General features: G+C 33.1%; 2 protein-coding genes across 6 annotated transcripts in view; both read left to right on the forward strand.

Annotated features, from left to right (window-relative positions):
- The first annotated feature begins 130 nt into the window (after positions 1–130).
- Positions 131–4,912, forward strand: LOC102623136 (tropinone reductase homolog). Its single transcript, XM_052443065.1, has 4 exons — positions 131–863; positions 990–1,197; positions 1,464–1,525; positions 4,695–4,912. Exons 1-4 carry the CDS (start codon positions 775–777, stop codon positions 4,867–4,869), a joined length of 534 nt encoding a protein of 177 aa, XP_052299025.1. The 5' UTR covers positions 131–774; the 3' UTR covers positions 4,870–4,912.
- Positions 4,913–22,141: 17,229 nt separating this feature from the next.
- Positions 22,142–23,935, forward strand: part of LOC102612070 (tropinone reductase homolog) — a 48,213-nt gene continuing 46,419 nt past the window's right edge. Inside the window, exons 1-4 of one of the 5 annotated variants that reach the window (XM_052443356.1) lie at positions 22,142–22,686; positions 22,787–22,994; positions 23,221–23,437; positions 23,518–23,630. In XM_052443356.1, the coding sequence (XP_052299316.1) occupies positions 22,610–22,686; positions 22,787–22,994; positions 23,221–23,437; positions 23,518–23,630 (615 nt within the window). In that variant the 5' untranslated portion in view covers positions 22,142–22,609. Of the gene's footprint in view, positions 22,687–22,786; positions 22,995–23,220; positions 23,438–23,517; positions 23,854–23,935 lie in introns of those variants that run through there. The other 4 variants (XM_052443360.1, XM_052443359.1, XM_052443355.1 and 1 more) reach the window with 4 other exon arrangements.

Genomic DNA, 23,935 nt, shown 5'->3' on the forward strand with positions numbered 1-23,935 from the left:
AAAAAATGAACTCTAGAGATCAATTACCTATGTGGACTATTAGCTGCTAAATGTGGAATAAACACAAAAACTAAACAGGAAATATGACGTCTGATGCTCAGATAAAAAAAATTATTCTTTTTCCTTTTGCTAAAAAGATAATAATATCTTCGGTTATTTTGGCAAGGTATCCCCTATGCCAGAGAACTTGATAAGTATCCATGTAGCACAAGTTAGAGCAAATAAATAGTCTACAAGGGGGGTAAGATATATTTGATTATAATTCATTGGACAATTTCAAAATTAAATTTCAACATAAGTGAATATATACTTTACTTTTCCTTTATATTCCTTTCATATTAATTATTTGAAATTGATACCTTTTAAAATTTCTTCCCGTCTTCACTTGCTATTTTCTTCCAATTACAGAAAGTAAACATTTTTTTTTATTTCCTCACTCCCCTTGTTTCCTGCAACTGCTCCGTTAAAATGGAAACCACTATCTAAGATAAGCCATGCAATTAAAGCATAATTAATTTTGGCTTTGCTTCTTATCATCAACCATTTTATGGTAATAAAAACTCAAGTACTGAATCCTTCCTAAACTGGCACAACAGACAACCAAACAATACTTAACATGGTCTTAGGTTTGACATGTGGATGCCATGCTAACCCTCTTCCGAAAAAAATTGCAACGTATTTACAAATGTGGCTGTGTTTTTTGGGTTGGATTCTACTTTTTACCTCGTAACTTAGGCCATTTTCTCCGAAATTTGAAAATTGGCAAAGATAAACATGGGAGAAGCAGAGATCAATAGCAAAGGGAAAAGATGGTCTCTCAATGGAATGACTGCTTTAGTGACTGGTGGAACTCGAGGCATAGGGTTGGTAACCTCTAAATTTTCTTCAACTTTCATTTCCTTTTATCTAATTGCATGTTTTGGCTGAATAAGTTTACAACAGTTGTTGATCTACTTGTCTAATTCATAGTTTTTGTATTTGGATGTTAGGCAAGCAATAGTAGAAGAACTAGCGGGACTTGGTGCCGTCGTCCACACATGTTCTCGTGACCAAATAAACCTTGATTCATGTTTAAAGGTCTGGAAAAGCATGGGTTTTAAGGTGACAGGATCAGTATGTGACCTTTTACACCGTGAACAAAGGGAAAATTTGATAGAAACTGTCTCCTCTGTCTTTCATGGGAAGCTCAACATCCTAGTAAGTCTATTGGCCCCAGCACAAATCTGACTCACTACCAGAAACATAAGAATACAACTCTTAATCATATATTCCAAATAAAAAACTTCCTATTGAATTGAAGTACGATCACTCTCACCTAAAAGCTTAAGTTTTCTTTAAATATTCATATTTCGCTATTCTTCCCTCCAAAACAATTGCTTTGTATTCTACGCTTAATTTTCTGGTTTTATTTTCCTTTCAAACATAACAGTGTTCTTATAAACAAATTGATAAAATTTTCTCAGGTCAATAACGCCGGGATGGCTATCCATAAAGAAGCCATTGACTTCACTGCTGATGATATCTCAACTATGTTAGGAAATTGGTGGGTGGAGCAGACACGCAGCTAAAATAAAATTGGAAGAAAAATACAGAACGAGCACAATAGAGGACACCAGAAATTACGTGGTTCGGCTTTTAGCCTACATCCACGGGCGAAGACAGAAGGAAATATTTTACTAGTGAAAGGAGTTACAAGTATTGTAGTATTTTAGCTCACTTCCCAAAATCCCAATACACCCAAACTCTCAAAATACTAAAACAAGAGCTTATAATTTCAAGCTCTCTAAACTCTCTCTAAATACAAGAAAACTCTTCTCAAAATTGGATAAGCAAATGAGGGAATGAGTCCCTCTATTTATAGCCAAAATCTTGGCTACTATTCACGTATTTTTTTAATTATTTATTATTATTCAAAATTTCAAAATTCAAAGTTTGATATTCAAACTTTGAATATCTAGAATTTTGAATTTGATATTCAAAGTTTGAATATCTAGAAGTTTGATTTTGATATTCAAACTTTGAATATCAAGACACCCAATCTTGACATTCTCTCACTTGGAGATTTGATTAAGAACCAATCAATCTCCACACCATCCTTTCTGCTTCGCCATTATCAGGTTGCTTACGTTTCTGCTAGGCCACAAGAGAATCTATTCCAGATAAACTTGTCAGTATTTATCGGCTTGGTCAAAACATCTGCTAGGTTCTCCTTCGTACGGAATTTCTGTAAATCCACACTTCCGTCTTCCATTACTTCTCGAACGAAGTGATACTGAACTCCTATGTGCTTTGTCCTAGAATGAAAGATTGGATTCCTTGCAATGTGCAAGGCACTCTGACTGTCACAAAACACAGGAATTTTCTGTTGTTTGTGCCCGAGCTCCTCCAATAACCTTTGTATCCAAATAGCTTCCTTGCAAGCTTGTGTAGCTGCCATGTATTCTGCTTCTGTTGTAGATAAAGCCACAACAGTCTGTAGTTTCGAAACCCAACTTACAGCTGCTCCCGCAAGTATAAACACATAACCAGTAGTGGATTTCCTTTTATCAAGGTCTCCTGCAAAATCTGAATCCACATAGCCCCTGACAGTAAACTCTGATCGTCCATAACATAATGCAACATTTGAGGTTCCTCTAATGTATCTCAGAATCCTCTTCACAGCTATCCAATGCTCTCCACTAGGATTCGTCATGTATCGACTGACTGCTCCCACTGCTTGTGCAATGTCCGATCTAGTACATATCATAGCGAACATCAAACTTCCCACTGCTGATGCATACGGTACTCGAGACATATCCTTCCTCTCCACTTCATTGCTAGGACACATACTTAAGGATAATTTGAAATTAACAGGAAGTGGGGTAGAAATTGACTTACAATCTTGCATGTTGAAGCACCGCAAGATTTTCTTCAAGTAGTTCTTCTGTGAAAGCCAAATCTTCCTATTATTTCTGTCTCGGTGAATTTGCATCCCTATAATCGTGTCTGCTGGTCCCAAGTCCTTCATTTCAAACTCCCTAGCCAATTGTGCCTTTAATTCTTGGATTCGATCTTTGTTGGGACCTGCTACCAACATGTCATCCACATACAACAACAAAATGATGAAATCATTATCTTCAAACCTCTTGTAGTATGCACAATGGTCTGAACTGAGTCTGTTGTATCCAAGGCTCATGATGAAGGAATCAAATCTCTTATACTAACACCTCGGCGCCTGTTTGAGACCGTATAGAGATTTGTTCAACCTGTAAACCAAGTTCTCTTTTCCTATTTCTGCAAAACCTTCTGGTTGGAGCATATATATTTCTTCTTCAAGTTCTCCATGAAGAAATGCAGTTTTCACATCTAACTGCTCTAGATGTAGGTCAAATATGGCACACATTGCCAAGACTATTCTGACTGTTGTGAGTCAAAACCACCGGTGAAAATATCTCGTTGAAGTCAATACCTTCTTTCTGAGCATATCCTGTCACCACCAATCTTGCACAATACCGCTCCACTTGGTCATTGTCATCACGTTTGATCTTGTAGACCCATTTTTTTCCAATGGCTTTTCTTCTGTGTGGTAGTGGTACAAGTTCCTATGTCTTGTTCTTGTGTAGAACTTCAATTTCTTCCTGCATTACTGTCATCCACAAAGCAACATCTGAGCTGTTTAAAGCTTCATGGAAAGTTGAAAGCTCTTCATCCTATGTTAGAAGACTGTATGCAACGTTGATCTCTGTGCCACGCCGACGGTCGTCTCTCATGAGTTGACCGACGAACTTCTGGAGCCTCAGACTCGACTGGTTCTTGTTCCTCGTGCTCTAGTGTTGTTTCAGAAGAATCTGAATCTTCTAGATTATTTTCGACATATATCGGCACAGTCTCTGACTTTTCTTTTACAGTGCCATCATCTCCATCTTTCATTTACAATTGATCTTCTACAAAGATAACATCTATGCCGATGACGATCTTATGGGCAGTGGGGTCCCACAGACGATACCCCTTTACTCCATCAGCATACCCCAAGAAGATACATCTTCTAGATTTTGGATCCAGCTTTGTTCTTTCTTGGGTATTATACATCACGTATACAGGACATCCAAATGCATATAGGTAGGAATAATCAGCTGACTTTCCAGTCCACATCTCCATCGCTATCTTCAGCCCAATAGCTGCAGATGGTGATCGATTTACTATATAACAGGCAGTTTTGGCTGCTTCTGCCCAGAATGAATTGGGTAGACCTTGTTCTGATACGCAGCTAAAGTAAAATTGGAAGAAAAATAAAGAATGAGCACAATAGAGGACACCAGAAATTACGTGGTTCGGCTTTTAGCCTACATCCACGGGCGAAGACAGAAGGAAATATTTTACTAGTGAAAATGAGTTACAAGTATTGTAGTATTTTAGCTCACTTCCCAAAATCCCAATACACCCAAACTCTCAAAATACTAAAACAAGAGCTTGTAATTTCAAGCTCTCTAAACTCTCTCTAAATATAAGAAAACTCTTCTCAAAATTGGATAAGCAAATGAGGGAATGAGTCACTCTATTTATAGCCAAAATCTTGGCTACTATTCACGTATTTTTTTTAATTATTTATTATTATTCAAAATTTCAAAATTCAAAGTTTGATATTCAAAGTTTGAATATCTAGAAGTTTGATTTTGATATTCAAACTTTGAATATCAAGACACCCAATCTTGACAAACTATAATGGTCACAAATTTTGAGTCTGGCTACAATCTGTGTCAACTTGCATATCCGTTATTGAAAGCCTCAGGAAATGAAAGCATTGTATTTAATTCCTCCATCTTGAGTGTTGTGGCTATCTCTCTTTCTGCTATCTATTCAGCATCTAAAGGTAACTTTCAGTTAATATAGCCGCACGGTTTATGACTACAAGATAGCACGTATCTGCTGAATGTTATTTTGCTTTCAAGAGTGATTAACCAAGTTACAAGGAACATGGCATGTGAGTGGGCGAAGGATAAAATTCAAGTTAATGTTGTTGCACCAGGGCTCATCACAACTAATCATATAAATTCTCTGATGGTATAAACCTTTTCTGGCTTTTTCAATTTCTGCATAGTACTTGAAACTGCTTTACACAATCATTTTCTGTCACTTCTTACTTAAAAGTAAGTCAGTGCCAGTCTACCAGAAGTCTTTTAAATCGTAGTCAATATTAATTTAGTGCTTTCCACGTCATTGTAGACCTCTGTCTAGGGGTGGTAAAACGAATAATAAACAGTACTCGAATTGAATTGTAAATGAGTTGGATCAAAATTTTACTAATTTAGATTCAATTCGTTTATTAAATGAATTGACATCTCAAGATTGAATTCGATTAATTTATTAAATGAATATTCGGTTTGATTTGTCTAATTCGTTTAGTAGAATTAATAAACGAATCGCATAGAATCTGGATTCATTTACTATTCATTTATCCTATAACGAATCCATAATGAATCGAATTGAATATGAATTCATTTACAAAAATTAAGCAAAATAAAATATAAGAAGACCATAAATTTAATATCCTACAAAATACAAACTTATTATAATTTATAATAACTATTTTAGCCTTCAAACATTAAAATTTTATATATATATTTAAGGATAAATAAGTAGTTTAATTAAACGAGTAATAAATGATTATAAACGAATATATCATATTCGATTCGTTTATAACCCATGTATTAAACGAATCATAAACGAATAAACGAATCAATATCCTCAAACCTAGATTCGATTAATTTAATTAGCAAATTGAATCGAATTCACCCATTTATTAAATGAATCAATTTTTTCAAACTCAAACCCATTAAATTTTCATCGAATCGAATTCAATAAATGAATCATAACCCATATTGACACCTCTACTTCTATCTTTCTTTCGTAATTCTTTGTACCATGATGACAAGAATTAAAAAAGCAACCTCTCAGCAATTCTACTTGTCGACAACATGCTAAAATGTCCAAGGTGACGAAAATGAAATCTTAATACTGACCAGAACCATCAGGGATGAAACTCTCATTATTTTTCCTCTTTTGTTTTTTGCCGTAAATTTCAACTAAAGCAACTTCGTAAATATAGCCCCAACATGGGTGAACCACGTAAGTCTAGTAAATTTGAGAATTGGTAATATTTCTTTTTTCTAAAAAACAACAGCCTTCACAGATGAACCATCAGAGTTTACATTACTAATTCGTTAATACTGAAATTCTTCTCTCCACAGCAAGATCCCAAAATCAAGAAACGTTATGATGACTTAATCTCTCAAACTCCAATCTTGCAGCCAGGAGAGACTAATGAAGTGTCATCACTGGTAGCATTTCTTTGTTTTCTTGCTGCTTCATATATAACGGGGCAAGTCATCTTTGTTGATGGAGGATATACCGCATCCGGATTTAGCCGAACTACTAACTAGAAGAGATCAAGTCCTTCAACGAACTTTATGATGCTACAAATCAATCAAGAGCTATGTATAAAGTATTTTATACTTTTTTAATAAGGTTTCAGTTTGTGGTGAGACTAGAGTTTGTGTATTATATTGTTGTGATTTCTTAAAGAACTATGTATGCTGAGTATCATATAAATCATAAAATTTTCATGTCTTATAAAATTCTAGATGAAGTAAAAATAGAACCACAGAAAATCTGATAATCTAGTTGATAGTCTAATTAATCAGTGTGAAAGTTTATAGTAAAGTGTTTGGTTTCCAGGAATCAAAGAGAAAATATTAGACGAGAAAGAAATAAAATTTGTTTCATTTCACTTAACTAAATGAAGTAATACAGAGGCTAGTATTTATATTACATTTACATAACAACTTAACTAATGTATCACCAATAACAATTTGACAGCTGTACAATTTATAACAGTCTAACGCCATGCTGGCTTACACTCACACGTTAGTGTTAACTAACTCTCTTAGCATCAGCTGAGCTTCTCAACAACCTGAGCAGCCTTGAGCTTACTGGAGAAATTTGGAGCTTTCTAGAATATTCCTAACATCCCCCCCCCCACAAGCTCAACATTGGTAAGAATGTTGAGCTTGGAACAAATATAGTGAAAGGACTGTGAAGGAAGAGCTTTAGTAAAGATATCTGCAGTTTGATCATGGCTGGGAACATTTTGAATTTGAAGACTATGATTTGCCACCTTTTCTCTTAAGAAATGAACATATAATTTAATGTGCTTAGTTCGAGAGTGAAACTTAGGATTACTAGCAAGTGCAGTAGCACTTTGGTTATCACACCAAATGATAGGAGTTGGAATAGACACAACATTAATTTCAGCAAGTAACGACCTCATCCACAACACCTCTGATGCAGCCATAGCAAGTGCTCGATATTTGGACTCTGTACTTGACCTGGAAACAACAGCCTGTTTCTTAGAGCACTAGGACACCAAATTTGGACCTAAATAAACACAATAAATTGCAATAGATTTTCTGTCATCTCTATCTGCAGCCCAATCTGCATCAGAAAAGCATTCAAGATGAATAGAACTAGAGGAATAGAATTGAAGACCAAGATTTATAGTGCCTTTTAAGTATCTGAGGACCCTTTTACAGCCCTGCCAAGGAATATCAGTTGGTGCACAAAGAAATTGATTAAGCTTATTGACTGAAAATGCAATTTCTGGCATGGTGAGAGAAATGTATTGGAGAGCACCAACTATGCTTCTGTATAAGGTAACATCTGGAAAAGAAAGACTAGTATCTTTTGTGAGATAAACCCCTGAAGCCATGGGAGTAGAGCAAAGAGTACTATCCTACATATTAACCTTGGCTAGTAGATCAGCAATGTACTTGGACTGTGATAGAAGTAAACCAACTGGATTTTTAGTGACTTGAATACCCGAGAAGTAGTTGAGCCCACCAAGATTTTTTAAAGCAAAAGTGGACTGTAAATCTGAGATAACTTGAGCAACTAATAAAGGATTTGAGCCTGTAATCACAATATCATCAACATATACCATAAGCAAAAGAATCTGACCATCAACCATTTTAAAGAATAGAGAAGTGTCTAATCTTGAGTTGGAAAAACCCCATTGCTGTGTTAAAGCCATTTTTAGTCTATCAAACCAGGCTCTAGGTGTCTGTTTAAGACCATACAATGCTTTATGAAGCTTACAAACATGGTTGGGCTTAGTTGAATCAACAAAGCCTTCAGGTTGCTGCATATAGACTACTTCTGTTCAAGATCTATTTAGAAAATCATTGTTTATATCAATTTGCCTTAAAATCCACTTATTCATCACAACTAAGCTCAATATGACTCTGATAGTGGAAGACTTCTCAACTAGACTAAAGGTTTTAGTATAATCAATACCTTGAACTTGATGAAATCCTTTAGCTACAAGTCTTGCCTTGTACCTATTCACACTGCCATCAGGATTACATTTAGTTTTGAAAACCCACTTGCAACCAATGATCTTGACTGGAAAAGAAAGCTTAAAGAATTCCTAAGTTTGGTTGTGTAACAATACTTGATACCTTCACTCATAGCTTTGTACCATTTTGGATCAGCAAGAGCTGGTGACACAGAAGTAGGTTCTGTATCTAGAGTCTGACATTTAAGAATATAGGCTTTTGGTTTAAAAATTCCATTTTTGGATCTGGTAACCATTGGATGACCAGTATGTAAGAGTGGTGGTGGAGATAAATGATGAAGTTCTGATGTAGGTGAGGATAGATGTTGCTGGTAATCATTTTGGATGTTTGCTGGTATAGGTGATTGGTGAGGAACAGAGGGACCTTGGGACAAAGAGCAGGAGTCATCTGTTGTTGCCAATTGAGATTGCGAGAGTGGAATATCAAGTTGTAAAACAGTCTGAGGAGGTAACTGAGAAGAAAAAGAATTTGAACTAGACATAGTGGGAATACATGTTTGTGAGATTGAAGAAAAATCAACTCCAGATTTAAATGGAAAGGATAACTCATAAAAAATAACATGATTGTTGATGTAAAATCTTCCAGAAGAATGTAGACACTGATAGCCCTTATGCAATGAACTGTATCCCAAAAAATATGCATATGTTGGTTCTATAATAGAGCTTATGATGATTATAAGGTCGCAAACATGGATAACAGGCACAACTAAAGATTCGAAGATGTGAATAATCAGGTTTTCTATCAAACAACAGCTCAAAAGGTGATATGTTATTAAGGGTAGTAGTTGGAAGTCTGTTAATGAGGTATATGGCGGTGTGAAAGGCTTTCCACCAGAATTTTAGAGGTAGATTTGCTTAAGCAAGAAGAGTGAGACCTGTCTCTACAATATGTTTATGTTTTCTTTCAATTTTTCCATTTTGATGGTGGATATATGGGCAAGGGTGTCTAAATTGAATGTCTTGTTCAGCTAACTGGGTAGTAAAGGACCTAAACTCTCCGCCCAATCAGTTTGTAAACACTTTATCTTTTTTTATAGATTGTTTTCAATCATCGTCTTGAATTCTTTGAATGTTTGCTAGGCTTTAGATTTGGCAAAAAGAGGAAAAATCCAAGTAAATCTAGTAAAATCATCTAGAATGGATAGGTAATATTGGTAACCCTGTGAAGACAAAATAGGAGATGGTCCCCAAAGGTCTACATGGATAATTTCTAAAGGTTTTGTTGTGGTTGTGTCTACAAAAGGAAAATACTGCATATGGCTTTTGCTAAATTGACATGCACTACAAAAATCAATACTGACATGTTTATTTAGATTGAATGTTTGATCAAAGATTTTCATTACTTGTGTCAAGGCATGAGTTGTTGGATGCCCCAACCGTTTGTGCATAATATTGCAGTCAAATGATTTTGAAGAATGAGAAAACAATGCCATTTTGGCATATTTATTGATTTGAAATGAGTTTATATCAAAGGAAGGGGTTGAATTTACTGGAATACATTGTGAAAACATATACAAATGATTGAACTTGGAGTTGACTACAGACACAGATTTAGAAGACAACAAAGCATGAGCCTGAATTGAATGACAGACTGTGTTTAGACTTTCAACTTGATAGAGTCCATCTCTAGCAATCCCCTTGAGCAATGTGATCCTTGTATTCTTGTCCTTGACAAAACAAATAGATTTATAAAATTCAATTATTGTATTATTGTCAGCTAATAGTCTAGAAATACTAAGTAAATTTATGGTTATATTAGGCACATGCAAAATATTTGTGAGATAGAGATTTTGAGTTGTAAGAGTATTCAAGATTGCTGAGCCAACATGGTGAATTTGTAAGCCTAAGCCATTTCCCATATGCAACCTCTCAACACCAACATAATTTGAACAAGATAAGAGAATACCTGCATTCCGTGTTACATGATTTAGAGCTCCAAAGTCTATATACCAAGCCTGATCAGCAACAATATTGTAATCAGCAAGAGGAACTCCAGCATTATAACCAGAAGTATTGCATATAGTGCCAGAAGACATATTTCTAGAATTTAAACCATCATTCCCTGCATACATTGCAGCAGGTGTGTATCCATTGTAGAAGCCAAGAGCACCTTGAGGATTCACAAAACTTGGTGTCATTTGTGGCTGATAGCCTTGTGGTGGTGGTTGACATGCAACATATCCTTGGAAATTTCCATTTCTAGGAAAATTTGCAGGAAAGTTTCCAAGAAAATTTATAGGAAATTTTCCACTAAATCCTCTTTTTATTCCTCCTCTACCAAAGTTTCCTCCAAAAAATTGTCCACCCAGGGTCTCAAGCCTCCTGCAGCACCTCTGCCTTGTTTTGGAACAAAAGTATGATTAAACCTATTTCTGCATTTATAAGCCCCATGACTAGGAATGAAGCAGATCTGGCATATGACATTCTTGTCTCCTCCAAAGAATTAGCATATCCTCCATTACCAACCATATTATTTTCAATATTAGCCTTATTATAGTTTTTTTCCTTTCTGAGCAAAGTTTGCACACATATCATGCATTACTTCAAATTGAGGCTTTCCTTTACTCACCTCAAGTCTTATTTCATGACTTAGTAACATGGAGAATAAGTCATTAATAGAGGTCTTTTCTTTCTCTGGTCTAGTTAACAAATTTGTTACTAGTGAATCATAAGAATCATCCAATCCAGCCAGAACATGCATGATAAATTCATTTGATGAGAGTGCATTACCTTCAATTGCTAAGCTGTCAGAGATCTTCTTCATTTTGTTGAAGTAATCACTAATGGATAGTGATCATTTCTTAGTATTTTGTATCTGCATCAATAATAGCATGTAGTGTGCCTTAGGTTGAGATATGAAGATCTTAGCAAGCCTTTCCCACAGTTCCTGTGAGGTCTCACAACTTATCACCATTATTAGTACATTATCCACCATTAAAGAAAACATCTAGCTCTGAAGCATCTTATCAGTCTTCTTCCATGCAACATACTATGGATTTTCAATTTGCCTTGCATGAATGATTTTAGATCTGTTTGATTCTTCATCTGATTCAATCAAAAATTGAGCAGGACAAGGTTTATCTCCATTAATAAAACCTTCAAGACAATTTCCAATTATTGAAGCTTCAACTTGTGTTTTCCACATAAGGTAATTAGCTCGATCTAACTTCACAGGTTGAATGAAGGTAAAGGATGTGAAGATGGCGCTGAAGTATTTGTATTTGCAATGATTGCAAGGCTCTGATACCATGTGAAAGTTTGTAGTAAAGTGTTTGGTTTCCAGGAATCAAAGAGAAAATATTAAACGAGAAAGAAAGAAAATTTGTTTCATTTCACTTAACTAAATGAAGTAATACAGAGGCTAGTATTTATATTACATTTACATAATAAACTCAACTAATGTATCACCAATAACAATTTGACAGTTGTACAATTTATAACAGCCTAACGCCATGCTGGCTTACACACACACGTTAGTGTTAACTAACTCTCTTAGCATCAGCTGAGCTTTTCAACAACCTAAGCAGCCTTGAGCTTGCTGGAGAAATCTGGAGCTTTCTACAATATTCCTAACAATCAATAAAGCATATACGAAAATAGAAATTAAAAAAAAAGTTATTGAACCTTAATTCATACTTATTTATAAAGGAAGGCTAGCTTTTATTGACCTGTCAATACAATTGCTTCTCTGATCATACCTCAATCAAACTAAAGACTTGCATTGATGAAGTTCGGTGATTAAATATCGATCGAAGGTTTTATCATTTAAGTTCCTGAGTGTAGGTTAAAATTCAATCATAATCAAAGTATTGAGAAAACCTAACAAAAAAAATGAAATGATATCAACACATGCTAGAACCCACTTTTAAAAGGATCACAAGGGAAGAGTATCATATATACTTACATTATATATAGCCCATACGTGATTACCACACTTCGCAACCGATGTCCAGGGTGGCTCATCGTAGCTACGTGACTTTGTGGATTCACACTGCAAATGCTATGTGTTGGGTATGAACTCAAACTTAAATGACCAATATATTGTTCTAAGTAGAAATTCTAAAATACATCTGTTGTACCATGTCAGTCATACAAGAAGTAAATAATGTCATGATATGTGTGCATTTATTTTGTAAACTATCATGTAAGTGGTGGTTGTATTAAACTCAATTACATGTGTCATGTATGCATTAATTAGTTGTAATATAACAAATGTATTCTAGAATTTCTCCATTCCGAGGAATCAAGTTTACCACGTCATCAATAAAGCTTTACAAGTTCAACCAACGTATTGAATGAAGTCACGTGTCGATTCACATGAAATCAAAAACAAACTTAGAGCAAAACGACAAGCTTGAAGTTGTTTGAGCAGCTCACTTAAGTGACCACATGAGCAGCACGTTAGAGACAGTTTAGTTTGCTGATTTTGAAGGGAAACCAGCTGGACAAGCAACAAACCCGAAACAGCCTTTCAAAAGGCAACATAGAGACAGAGAGTTCATTGAGGAAAGAGAAAGCAACGTAGAGAGAGGGCGAATTTCTTCTTTGTATTCTCTAGAATCATCTCTTTAGACTTGTAACGATCCGTCTTAATACAGTGAATGCATTGAGCTTTGTTTCTCAGTGGATGTAGGCATTAGGCACCAGAATCAGGTGCTGCACCTCTTAAATCTACTGTGTTTTGAATCGTTTCTTGTTCAATTTATTTTTCAATTCTAGGTTTGATAATTTTGTTTGATTCTTGAAAGATTACTGAAGTATTGTGATGAGTCAAATCTAATTCAATTAAGGGCTTCACTCGCAACATATGCTTATAAGTTACAGAGTAGGAGTTATCATAAATCACGTGTAACTTATCAAATTGATAATCAATAATGCTACACATCTCAAATCGTAATCCCAAAGCACATCCCAAATATCATGGCTGCTTATGGGACGTCCTACTTATAATATTCTTTTAAATTAAAATATATAGACGCTTCTAGAATAATTTATTTTGGATCTTATCCTTTCACTATCAAATGTTCAATTGAGGGTTTTGCAACAAAGAAACGAAAGAGCCATTATCGTGATAATTTTTTACTCATACACTTTGTAGAACTCAAACAAATCCTGAGCCGTACAAAAAACTATGCCAATTTCTTACTCAATAATTTCTTCTACATTTGGTTCATTCCTTGTATCATTCTCATTGTCAACCTGATTCAATTAAGCAAAAAGTCCAACTAGCTAATTAAATTCATCATCAATCAATACAAGCTAAACATCTTAATATAAGTTATATAAAAATATAAATAAAATAAAAATTTATCTCAGCAGTAATGTTTTTGGGAAAATCCTATAATTAATTCTTTGGACCCCAGATTCGCCATCTCAATCACAAGAAAAAAATAATGTGGATGAAATACCTGATATAAAAACTAGTAATTTAAAAATATAATTTTACAACAACTTGCTGCAGGTTTTTGTTTTTCCCTTGAGAAATGCCTATTGTCGATTATTAAGTGACAGTAAAATAGTATGGTAGAAATTACATAGCTGATGTCGTGATTGAGAAGAAAACTTTTTTGATTTAGAAAAAGTTTATAACTAAGATGCCAAATAAGCAACATATCATTTGGGATGAGTTTTGGGACTAAAACTTAGGATGTGCAACATTGTTGATCAACAATTGTTATGTGTTTGGTAATAATTGAATTTTATGTTATTATTGATGAGCTAATTTTGAGACATCAGTTCATTAATGAAATGTTATGTCCAACATCATTTCGAGTACAAATTTTGTATTTATACTTTATAAACATATCATCATTGCTATATGATGTTTTACCTATATATAATTTTCATTTTAATTAAAAAAATAGAACAAGTCCTATCAAACAAATCAAATAAATAATAAATAATTAATGTTTTAAAACACTGTTACCCAACCAACCCAATCAATGCTTGTTTGGTATGACTTCTCAACTAACCAAAAATATTTTTTAATGTCAAAAATTTTTTAGACTCCGTTTAGTATTGAGATCTTGTACTATAGCCATAGCAGCCGTAAAAAAAGGAAAGTTAGGATGTTTGGTAAATCACTAGTTGTAGAAAATTATGACACCGGTATGGCTTCTCAACTAACCAAAAATATTTTTAATGTCAAAAATATTTTAGACTCCATTTAGTATTGAGATCTTGTACTGTAACCACATCAACTATAAAAAAAGATAGTTAGGATGTTTAGTAAATCACTAGTTGTAAAAAATATATGACATTTGTAAACATAATAATTAATAGTCAATATATAGACATTAAAATCAAAACAAAGAGAGAATATGTCCTAGTTAGGCTTTTTTCACTGCAACTAATCCTTATAATGCTTCTATAAAGGCTCAAACATTTACTCTTATACACTGTGAATGTAAGAACTCTCCCACTAGGACAAAGGACATTGGTGTATCCTAGTTGGGCTTAAAAGAGACAAAAAAATATAAAGAGGAAAACAAAAGAGTGATGGTATTAGCACCCTTCTAATATCCTAGTGAAATCCTTTCTTCGGACTTACAATTTTATCCAACATGTAAAATTACATGAAACTCCTAGAACAATTTCATCTTGTCTTGTGTAAACGTACCACAAATTACCGACTTCATATCAACCCCACACAATCCTTTTAATTTCAATAACAACTTTAACTTCTTCTTGAATAAACTCCTTTAATAGTATTCCCTTCTCTTCTCATACTTTCATCCCTTTTTAGATTTTTTTTCCCATCTTCTTCTCTTTCATTCTCTCCATAGATGCTTGCTTAGCCAAATCCCTAATTCCCCAGATAGGTGACAAAACCTACAATGATTTATTAAAATAGAAACAATAGACATCGATGCTTGGATTTTCAAGAAAAAAGAGAAAAAAAACAAAAGTTATACCTTTGAAATCATATATATTAAACTTACTCATTTCATTAATTATTATCAATTTTTAAGAATGTGTGGTGGCGTCATAGTGAGATCTCCAGTGATGGTTGGATTGTAATAATTCTATGAGCAGAGGTTTCATTGCATGAACAAATGCATGATGATTTTCTAAACCAAACATGTTTGCTCATATATGTTTTATTAGGAAATATATCTTATTTTTCAATAAGGATTTCCTAGGATATTTGCTTAGTTGGTAGGATTTCTATTTAAGGAATAAGTAATTTCTCTTTTGAGATTTGACTTATTCAAGGAGGAGTACAACTAGAATTAAAAAAAAAATACTTCTCTTACAAGAAATAATCACTATATATAGGGAGGTAGGGTTCACTTGTTGGTATAACACATCAATAAGTTCTGAGCAAGTAGACGGTTTCTAATGTGAGATAAACAGTAGGTCTATTGAGAGATTGTGTGTTATTGAGGTTTTGCGTGTAAGAAAAAAATACTAGAGTGATTATAATAATTTTTTACATAGTGGATTTTTCTCTTGTCGTCCTTAGTGTCGTAGATTTTCTTCAGTATAGGAGTTTTCCACGTAATTCTTGTGTTGTGTGATTAGTTTTATTCTCTGCCTATTTTTCTATTTACTATTTGTTTGATATTTTTACTTGTAAGATCTTGGGTGGGATTAAAATTTCCTAACAAGTGGTATTAGAGTTAAAGGTTGTTCTGCAAAGAAATTATAGATGCAAACAAATTTTTAAATCTTGTAAGGATTGAGGTTGAAAAGTTTAATGGAAGAATCAATTTTGGCTTGTGGCAAATTCAAGTCAAGGATATATTGATTCAATATGGGCTACACAAGGCTTTGAAGGGCAAATCTTCTCCTGCTTCTAGCAATGACTCTGGGGAATCTATTATGAGCGATGAAGATTGGGAATAATTAGATGAAATAGCTGCAAGTGCTATACAATCATGTCTAGTAAAGAATGTTTTTGCAAATGTAGGAAAAATTCCTTCGACAAAACAACTTTATGAGAGATTACAAAATTTATATCAGACAAAGAGCATCTCTAATCATTTGTACCTTAAGAAGTGATTTCACAAGCTAAGAATGATTGAAGGTACAAATTTTTTTGATCATCTTAGTGTTCTCAAAGGCATCATGATAGAACTAGAAGCAATTTGAGTTAAAATTGAAGACAATGGCAAGATGCTTAGGCTATTATGGTCTCTTCCAACTTCCTACAATCATTTGTTGCCTACTTTAATATATGAAAAGGAGACTATGAATCTTGAAGAAGTTATTAGTACTCTACTTTCAGAAGAAAGAAAGCTAAGTGGTGAAAGTAATGAAACTTCTAATGATTCGACATTGACAATTGGTAATTGGAAGAAACATAACTCCAAGAAGAAAGGAGTCTATTGGGTGTGTGGACAATTATGAGATCTTAAAAAGGATTGTCAAAAAGTAAACGAAGCAAGATACTGATAGTATCACTAACGAAAGTCTCTTATCATTGTGGGAGATGATGGTCCCCTTTAATAGATGATAAAGACATCCTTATGGCAAGTCACTAGTGCCATGAAAAAGGATGTGTTATTGCTAGCGGGCCCACAAGATTTACACACGAGGCATGATTTAACATTTATACAATATGCGTGGTTGAATATTTTTGTTAATGGTTGAGAACTCTCAAGGGAGACAAACATGAGAGTAGGTTTTTCAACAAGATGATAGACGTGTGCTATATATGTGTACTCTGAATAAGGTGGAGTATGATAATTCTTGGAATAGAAAATTACAGATGTTGGATAGAGGACAAGATTTTACCTATAGTGGAGTTGATTCTCATAAACCTTATATGAGTGTGGTTTTAGATAGGTAAAGAAGGTGAAGATGACATGGTTGTGTGGATAAACGATGGATCATGTTTTGTCATCTAATTAAAAAATTTGCAAAGGTAGAGATTATTAGGAAATATGTCTTATTTTTCAATAAGGATTTCCTAAGATATTTTCTCATTTAATAGGATTCCTATTTTAGGAATAAGTAATTTCCCTTTAGGATTTGACTTATTCAAGGAGTACAACTAGTAAAAGAAAAGAATATTTCTCCTACAATAAATAATCACCATATATAGGGAGGTTGGATTCACTTGTTCGTATAACACAACAATTAGTTCTCTGCAAGTAGATAGTTTCTAGTGTGAGAGAAACAGTAGGTTTATTGAGAGATTAGGTATTATTGAGATTTTAGGTGTGAGGAAAAATACTAGAGTGGTTGTAATTTTTCACGTAGTGGATTTTTCTCTCATCGTCCTTAGCAGTCGTGGTTTTCTCTAGTATAGGAGTTGTCCACGTAAATTTTGGTATTGTGTGATTGGTTTTATTCTCCATATATTTTTCTATTTATTATTTGTTTGATGTTTTTGCTTGTAAGATATTGGGTGGGCTTAAAATTCCCTAATATGTTTAAGGGAGTAAGGAGCTTTAAGTAAAAGAAAATTTTTCGTGTTCAATTTGTAGGTTTAATTAGATATAATCTTGTCCTTTCATACTTTATTACAGGTTAAAATTGTAAACTAACTAAAAGGGGTTTGAGAGAGTAGAGATATTTGACTCCTTTAATTTATGGTATTATCTCCCACTTTTCAAGTAGTCTCACTTGTTTTCATATTTACCCGAGGAAAAATAAAAATATTTTTTATTTTATTTTTCTCTCTCTTTATAAAACATCACCACCAAATTCATCATCACCATCAATTAGAATTATAATCTTAAATTTTTGATAAAGTTGCCAACTTATACATTGTTTTCTAAAAAATGGATGGGTAAAACTCTTTTAGTTATAATTTGTTTGTTTGGTCATTATATTTTAAAAAATACCTTACAACACCTTTACTATTATCTCCATTAGAATTAAAAGTTTTTTTTACGTTACTATTACTTTTTTACCCTTTAAATATTGACTAATGTAATAAATAGGTCCACTAGCGACAAATAAGAAAAGAACAAAATCATCTTAGTTATGCAATAATTTTCAATATATATACACATAAACAAAAATAATAATAATAATAGTAAAATCAATTTCATTGATATTTTCTGGAGATAAACAAATTGAAATTCAAAATATGATTTTCGAGAAAGAAATTTCAACCCCACCAACAAAATTTAATAAAATGAAGAATTTGTTTCAATTACATGTGCTCTCAATCACCCCACGCATAATTTCTTTCAATTTTTCATGATTATTTTCTTTGCTTCAACTTCATCTTAATCACCATAATGTGGATTGGGAGCGCAGCATAATGAAGCCATGAGATAGTGATGGCATGAATAAGAGCAACATGGAAGCTCTGGGTGTTTTCCTTGTCCTTTCTGAAGATGCTTTTTTCGGGTCATTCTTGTTAGATCTTTAATCCAACTTTAGGCCATATGTGAATGATTATGTGTTACGGACTATCATATAATTTTAATTTTAATTAAAAGTGATCTATTGATATTTTTGGTAATTTGGACTTTAATATATTTGATAGAGTATGGGCTTTTAATGTGTAGAGACTTACAGGTAATTTCTATTTTTACAATGGGTTGAAATAGAAATACCAAAAGTTAATAAGAAAAGTTATTTATATAAGTGGTTATAGTCCTTAAGTCACAAGTAATATTCTATTTTAATATCCCATCATTGGAGATAGTGCAATGAGAAAGTTAAGGAATATCTAGGATAATATACTAATTTAGAAGGTTAACCACAAGACTTTAGAGAGTAAATGTAATTAAGCATTATGTATTCAGGTATGCTTCCGCATATTTAACAATTGATTCTTGGTGAAACAATATGAATGTTTCTGAATCATAAGTAATGGCTTTCACCTAAGGATTATTATTCTAGCAATTCTTAATAAAATTACCTTATTTCCCTTTTTTTTGTTTAAACTTAACAAAAAGATACTTTTAAAGGTTCTCTCGATGTCTCAAGAACAACTTTAGAAGGTTTCAATGGTGATTTATAAATTTGAAATTACGAACTAGTTTGATGATAAGTTATTGAGTTTGATTTAGGATGTGGTGGGCAGTTGGAGAAGAGAAATGGTAGATTTAAGGTTGCATTTTCTTTCTTTCTTTTTTTTTTTTTAATTTACCTTGAATTTATTGTTTTTAATTGGTAATGTTATTTTTGGGTAAAAGTTCGTTTAGTCCTTATATTTTGAAGTTAGTGTCCGTTTAGTCCCTATATTTTTAAAAATACCTCAAATCATCCCTACCATTAAATTATTGACACTTTTGCCATTATCTTTTGTTCCTTTTAACTTATTTTTATAATATTGTCCTATTATAATAATTTTTTAGACATTATTAAAAAGAAAAAAATAACCCTATTATAATAATTTTTTTAGACATTATTAAAAAGAAAAAAATAAATTACCAGTTTAACACCAAAAAATAAAATAAAATAAAAATATATATATTAATTTTTGTGGAACACACTCTTGAGTTAAAATATTAATTTTTCTAAAAAAATTGATAATGTAATTTTTTACGATATTAATTTTTTAGACATATGTGAGCTTCCACAAAAATTAATATTTACCTTTTTTGTTTTTATTTTATTTTTGAGTTTAATTTGATAATTTAATTTTTTTTATTAATATCCAAAAAAGAAACATTATTGTAAAAATGTAATATTGTAAAAGCAAGTTAAAAATAATAAAAAATAATGGCATAAGTGTCAATATTTAGTAGCAGGGACGTTTTGAGGTGTTTTTAAAAATACAGGGACTAAATGGACACTAACCTCATAATATAGGGACTAAACAAGCTTTTACCCGTTATTTTTTACAATGTAGTAAATTTTTTTAATCTTAAATGATTTTAGTTCAAAAGATTATTTTACCCTCAAATAGTAATTTTTAACTCTAATGGAAATAATGACAAGAGTGTTTTGAAATATTTTTCAAAATATAAGGATTTAATGGAAACTTTGATCAAACTATAAGTAATAAAATGACTTCTATCCAAAATTGATTCATTTGTTCCTGGAAATAATTTACTTTGCATTGAGATTATTTAAAATTCAATTTGATGATTATAGTCATTTTCATTATCCATAAGCACAAGTCGAAAAGAAATTCAATGCAGCACAATCTAAAAGCAAGACAACTTAAAACGTAGAACAATGGAGATGGCTAGAGGGTTTTGCATTTGGAATCTTAACTTGCTGACCTTGGATCATGGATTATGGCTTTGGAATATCTGGGTTTTAGGTTTATAATCATTATCAAATTGATTTCATAGATTTAATTATTTTGGAATCTTAATTTGATTATTGATTTTAAGTACAATTAAAAAACATTGTGTTTGGTAATTATATTTCTTGGGGGCGATGGTGAATTAGTGATGAAGAATGACGGAAGGGATGATGGTGATATTTGACATAGAAAAAAAGAAAATATAATAAAATTAATAATATTTTTTTAAGGATAATTTAAAAAATAAATTAGACAAACTTGAAAGTGGAGGTTGCTGAGATAATCTAAGAAGGCAAAATATCACCACTATTTAAAAAGTATTAAAAAGGGCACCAATTGTCCGATATGAGAAAAAAATTCCCAAGCTTCTAACTGAGTCAGCCTAGCAACTTGGCAGCCGTTGTAAACAAGGCCTTATCTGTATTTTTTTTAAGAGTGATGATATTTGAATTTCTTTCATTCTCTCAAAACACTTGTTTCTTAATTAACATATCTTTAACTTTAGAATGTGTTTTCTTTGCCAATACAATCCTCATAATTCCAAGTTTGCCTTCTTATCAGTTTTATTATTTTTCATGCACCCCACATTTTAAACTCCGGGCTTATCAGTTTTATTATTTTTCATGCACCCCACATTTTAAACTCCGGGCTCAAAATCTAGATGAGCATCAATCGAGCATGCGGACTTCGACCAGTTGTTTGAAAAGACTGGAGTTGTTGGAAAGGAATTAATCCAAGCAAAAGCCATTACCCAAGCAAGAAAATGCAGAATCAAGTATTCTAAAATGGCGTTAACAAGTTATTGGGTTTGTTGTTTGTGGTTCTTGAACCTAGACATGTGATCACAGAGATTTAGCTTTTGTAACTAAATCTTGATACGAGTTTTTGTAGAAAAAGCTAACTGTCAAAGTTACTGAAAGAGCGGTCAAGAGACAATATCCAATTATTCAGTTATTGCTTAATTATGAAATTCTTTCAAGTACTTCAATTCCAATATTCTTTTCACTGATGCAACAATCTTAACTTCAGAAGAAATGATAGTTGGGTTAGCCGTGGTTGTCAAAAATTACAAAGGGAGGATCATAGTTGTTCTGATTGGAGAAATAGAGCTGACAGAAGCTGAGGTAGTGTGTGTAAAAGGATTAAATTGATTTTTTTTTTTTTAGTTTTTGACCACGAGGTATTCTGGGGAGGACCTCAACTGTAGGAGGCACCTTTAAACCCGTACTATAATCCAGATTAGAAGTCTTCGCTCGAACCGAGAGGTACAAGTTCTCCCAATAAAGACGACTTTCTTGCGACTCGAATAAAGTATTGGCTCCACTAACAATGAAGTCCCCTTAAAAGATTAAATTAATGATAAGAATATATTAAGATTATCGAGTTATGTCGAGAAATAAAAAATTATTTTAAAATTTATAATAGGGATACTTGAGTAACAGAGGTTGTTGAGAGATATAAATGAGGTGGTTATTGAGAGATATAAATGAGGCGGTTGTTGAGAACCACCACTCTTTTTTAAACCTGACAGCAGTCCCAAATGGAGTTATATTGAGAGAGAAAAAATTATTTTAAATTTTATAATGGAATTAATGGAGCGATAGGAGTTGGTAAAAAAATAAAGGCGTCAAATATCAACTTTTTTTTTTCTTCCTTAACTTGTCACCGATCCTAAACGGGCCTTTAAAGTCATTGGATTTGAAGACTTTGGTCAAACAGATCAAGTAGCAAAGAAGACAGGTGGTGGGCAAAGTGCTAATAAACAGTATCAAACTGAAAACGCGCACCTATTTTGATCTTACTAGTAAATGTGTTACAATTACGTTTATTAAATATAATTTTGGATTACATTTTATTTACAACTTATTAGAAGTAATTAGGTACAAACTAGAGTTAGTAATTAGGTTCCTCGCTTGATCTTTATTTTTAATCACATGCAGCGCGCTTATATAAATCGGTTGTCATTCCATTGCTGTTAGTTGCAGAAAAAGTGTCCAAGTATTTTAGATAAGATAGGAATAGTTGCTTTTCCTCCTATTAATCAATAGGAAAAAAACATGTCAGATTTTAGAGAGCAAAGATGGTCTCTGAAGGGTATGACCGCCCTTGTCACAGGCGGAACCAAAGGCATCGGGTTTGTGCTTTCTCTTATTTGCCTCGAGTTTCCTGTATTAATCCAATTCTATTCTATGTTTTTTGTTACTACACAAGTTGTTAATGAATTGATTGATCAGATATGCAGTAGTAGAAGAACTAGCAGCATTTGGAGCAATAGTTCATACATGTTCCCGTAACGAAACAGAGCTTAATCAAAGAATTCAAGAATGGAAGAGTAAGGGGCTTCAAGTGAGTGGCTCTGTATGTGACCTGAAAATTAGAGCTCAGCGAGAGAAGCTGATGGAGACTGTCTCGTCTCAGTTTGATGGCAAGCTCAACATCCTTGTAAGTTCTGCACAGCTGCCATATTCACAAAGAAAATTATTTGTTAAAAGCCGGGGACCATATGGGAGTATACATTAGATAGTTTAGGAAGTAAAATTATTTTTCCAAAAACTGCTTCAATTTCAAAGTTTCTCTCTGCTTATGTGAGTAATAAGGTTGCAACTCTAATGTGTCTTTTGCTTCTTCAAAGTCAAGAATGCTTTATTACTGAAGATCATTTTCTCAGATTAACAATGCTGGAACCTTCATACCTAAGGAAACCACAGAATTTACCGAGGAGGATTTCTCAACTGTAATGACTACCAATTTTGAGTCTGCTTATCATCTGTCTCAACTTGCACACCCCCTCTTAAAATCAGCAGGAAATGGAAACATCATATTTATATCCTCTGTTGCAGGCGTTATTGCTATACCTATGTGTTCCATCTATGCATCGAGTAAAGGTACAGTTCAATATTTTCTCTTAAAATCTAGTTCCAAGAAAGTCTTTTAGATACTGACTGAATAGTCTTCTGTACTTCAGGGGCGATGAATCAACTCACAAAGAACTTGGCATGCGAGTGGGCAAAAGACAAAATTCGTGTGAATACAGTTGCACCATGGGTCATTAGAACCCCACTCCTTGATACCGTAGAAGTATATACTCATTCCCTCCACCCTTTTCCATGAATGGCTATATATTTATGTTCTATTTTCCTCATCACATCTATCTAGTTAAAACACCCATTAAAGTATTATGCTTCTAAGTTTTAGCATACAATCATTATGGGAATCATGTCACACATAATCCTTTATTTCCACCTAAGCATATGTATAAAGAAAAATTTCACATAGAAGTACAAATTACCGCATTGTGTCACTTGCTTACATCTTCTGCGTATGTAAACCTACAGCATTTAGAAGAAACGGTGCTTAACTGCTTATATTAACTGTTAATTTTT

Source organism: Citrus sinensis, chromosome 6, assembly GCF_022201045.2.
Source record: "Citrus sinensis cultivar Valencia sweet orange chromosome 6, DVS_A1.0, whole genome shotgun sequence".
In the NCBI taxonomy this organism is placed as follows: domain Eukaryota; kingdom Viridiplantae; phylum Streptophyta; class Magnoliopsida; order Sapindales; family Rutaceae; genus Citrus; species Citrus sinensis.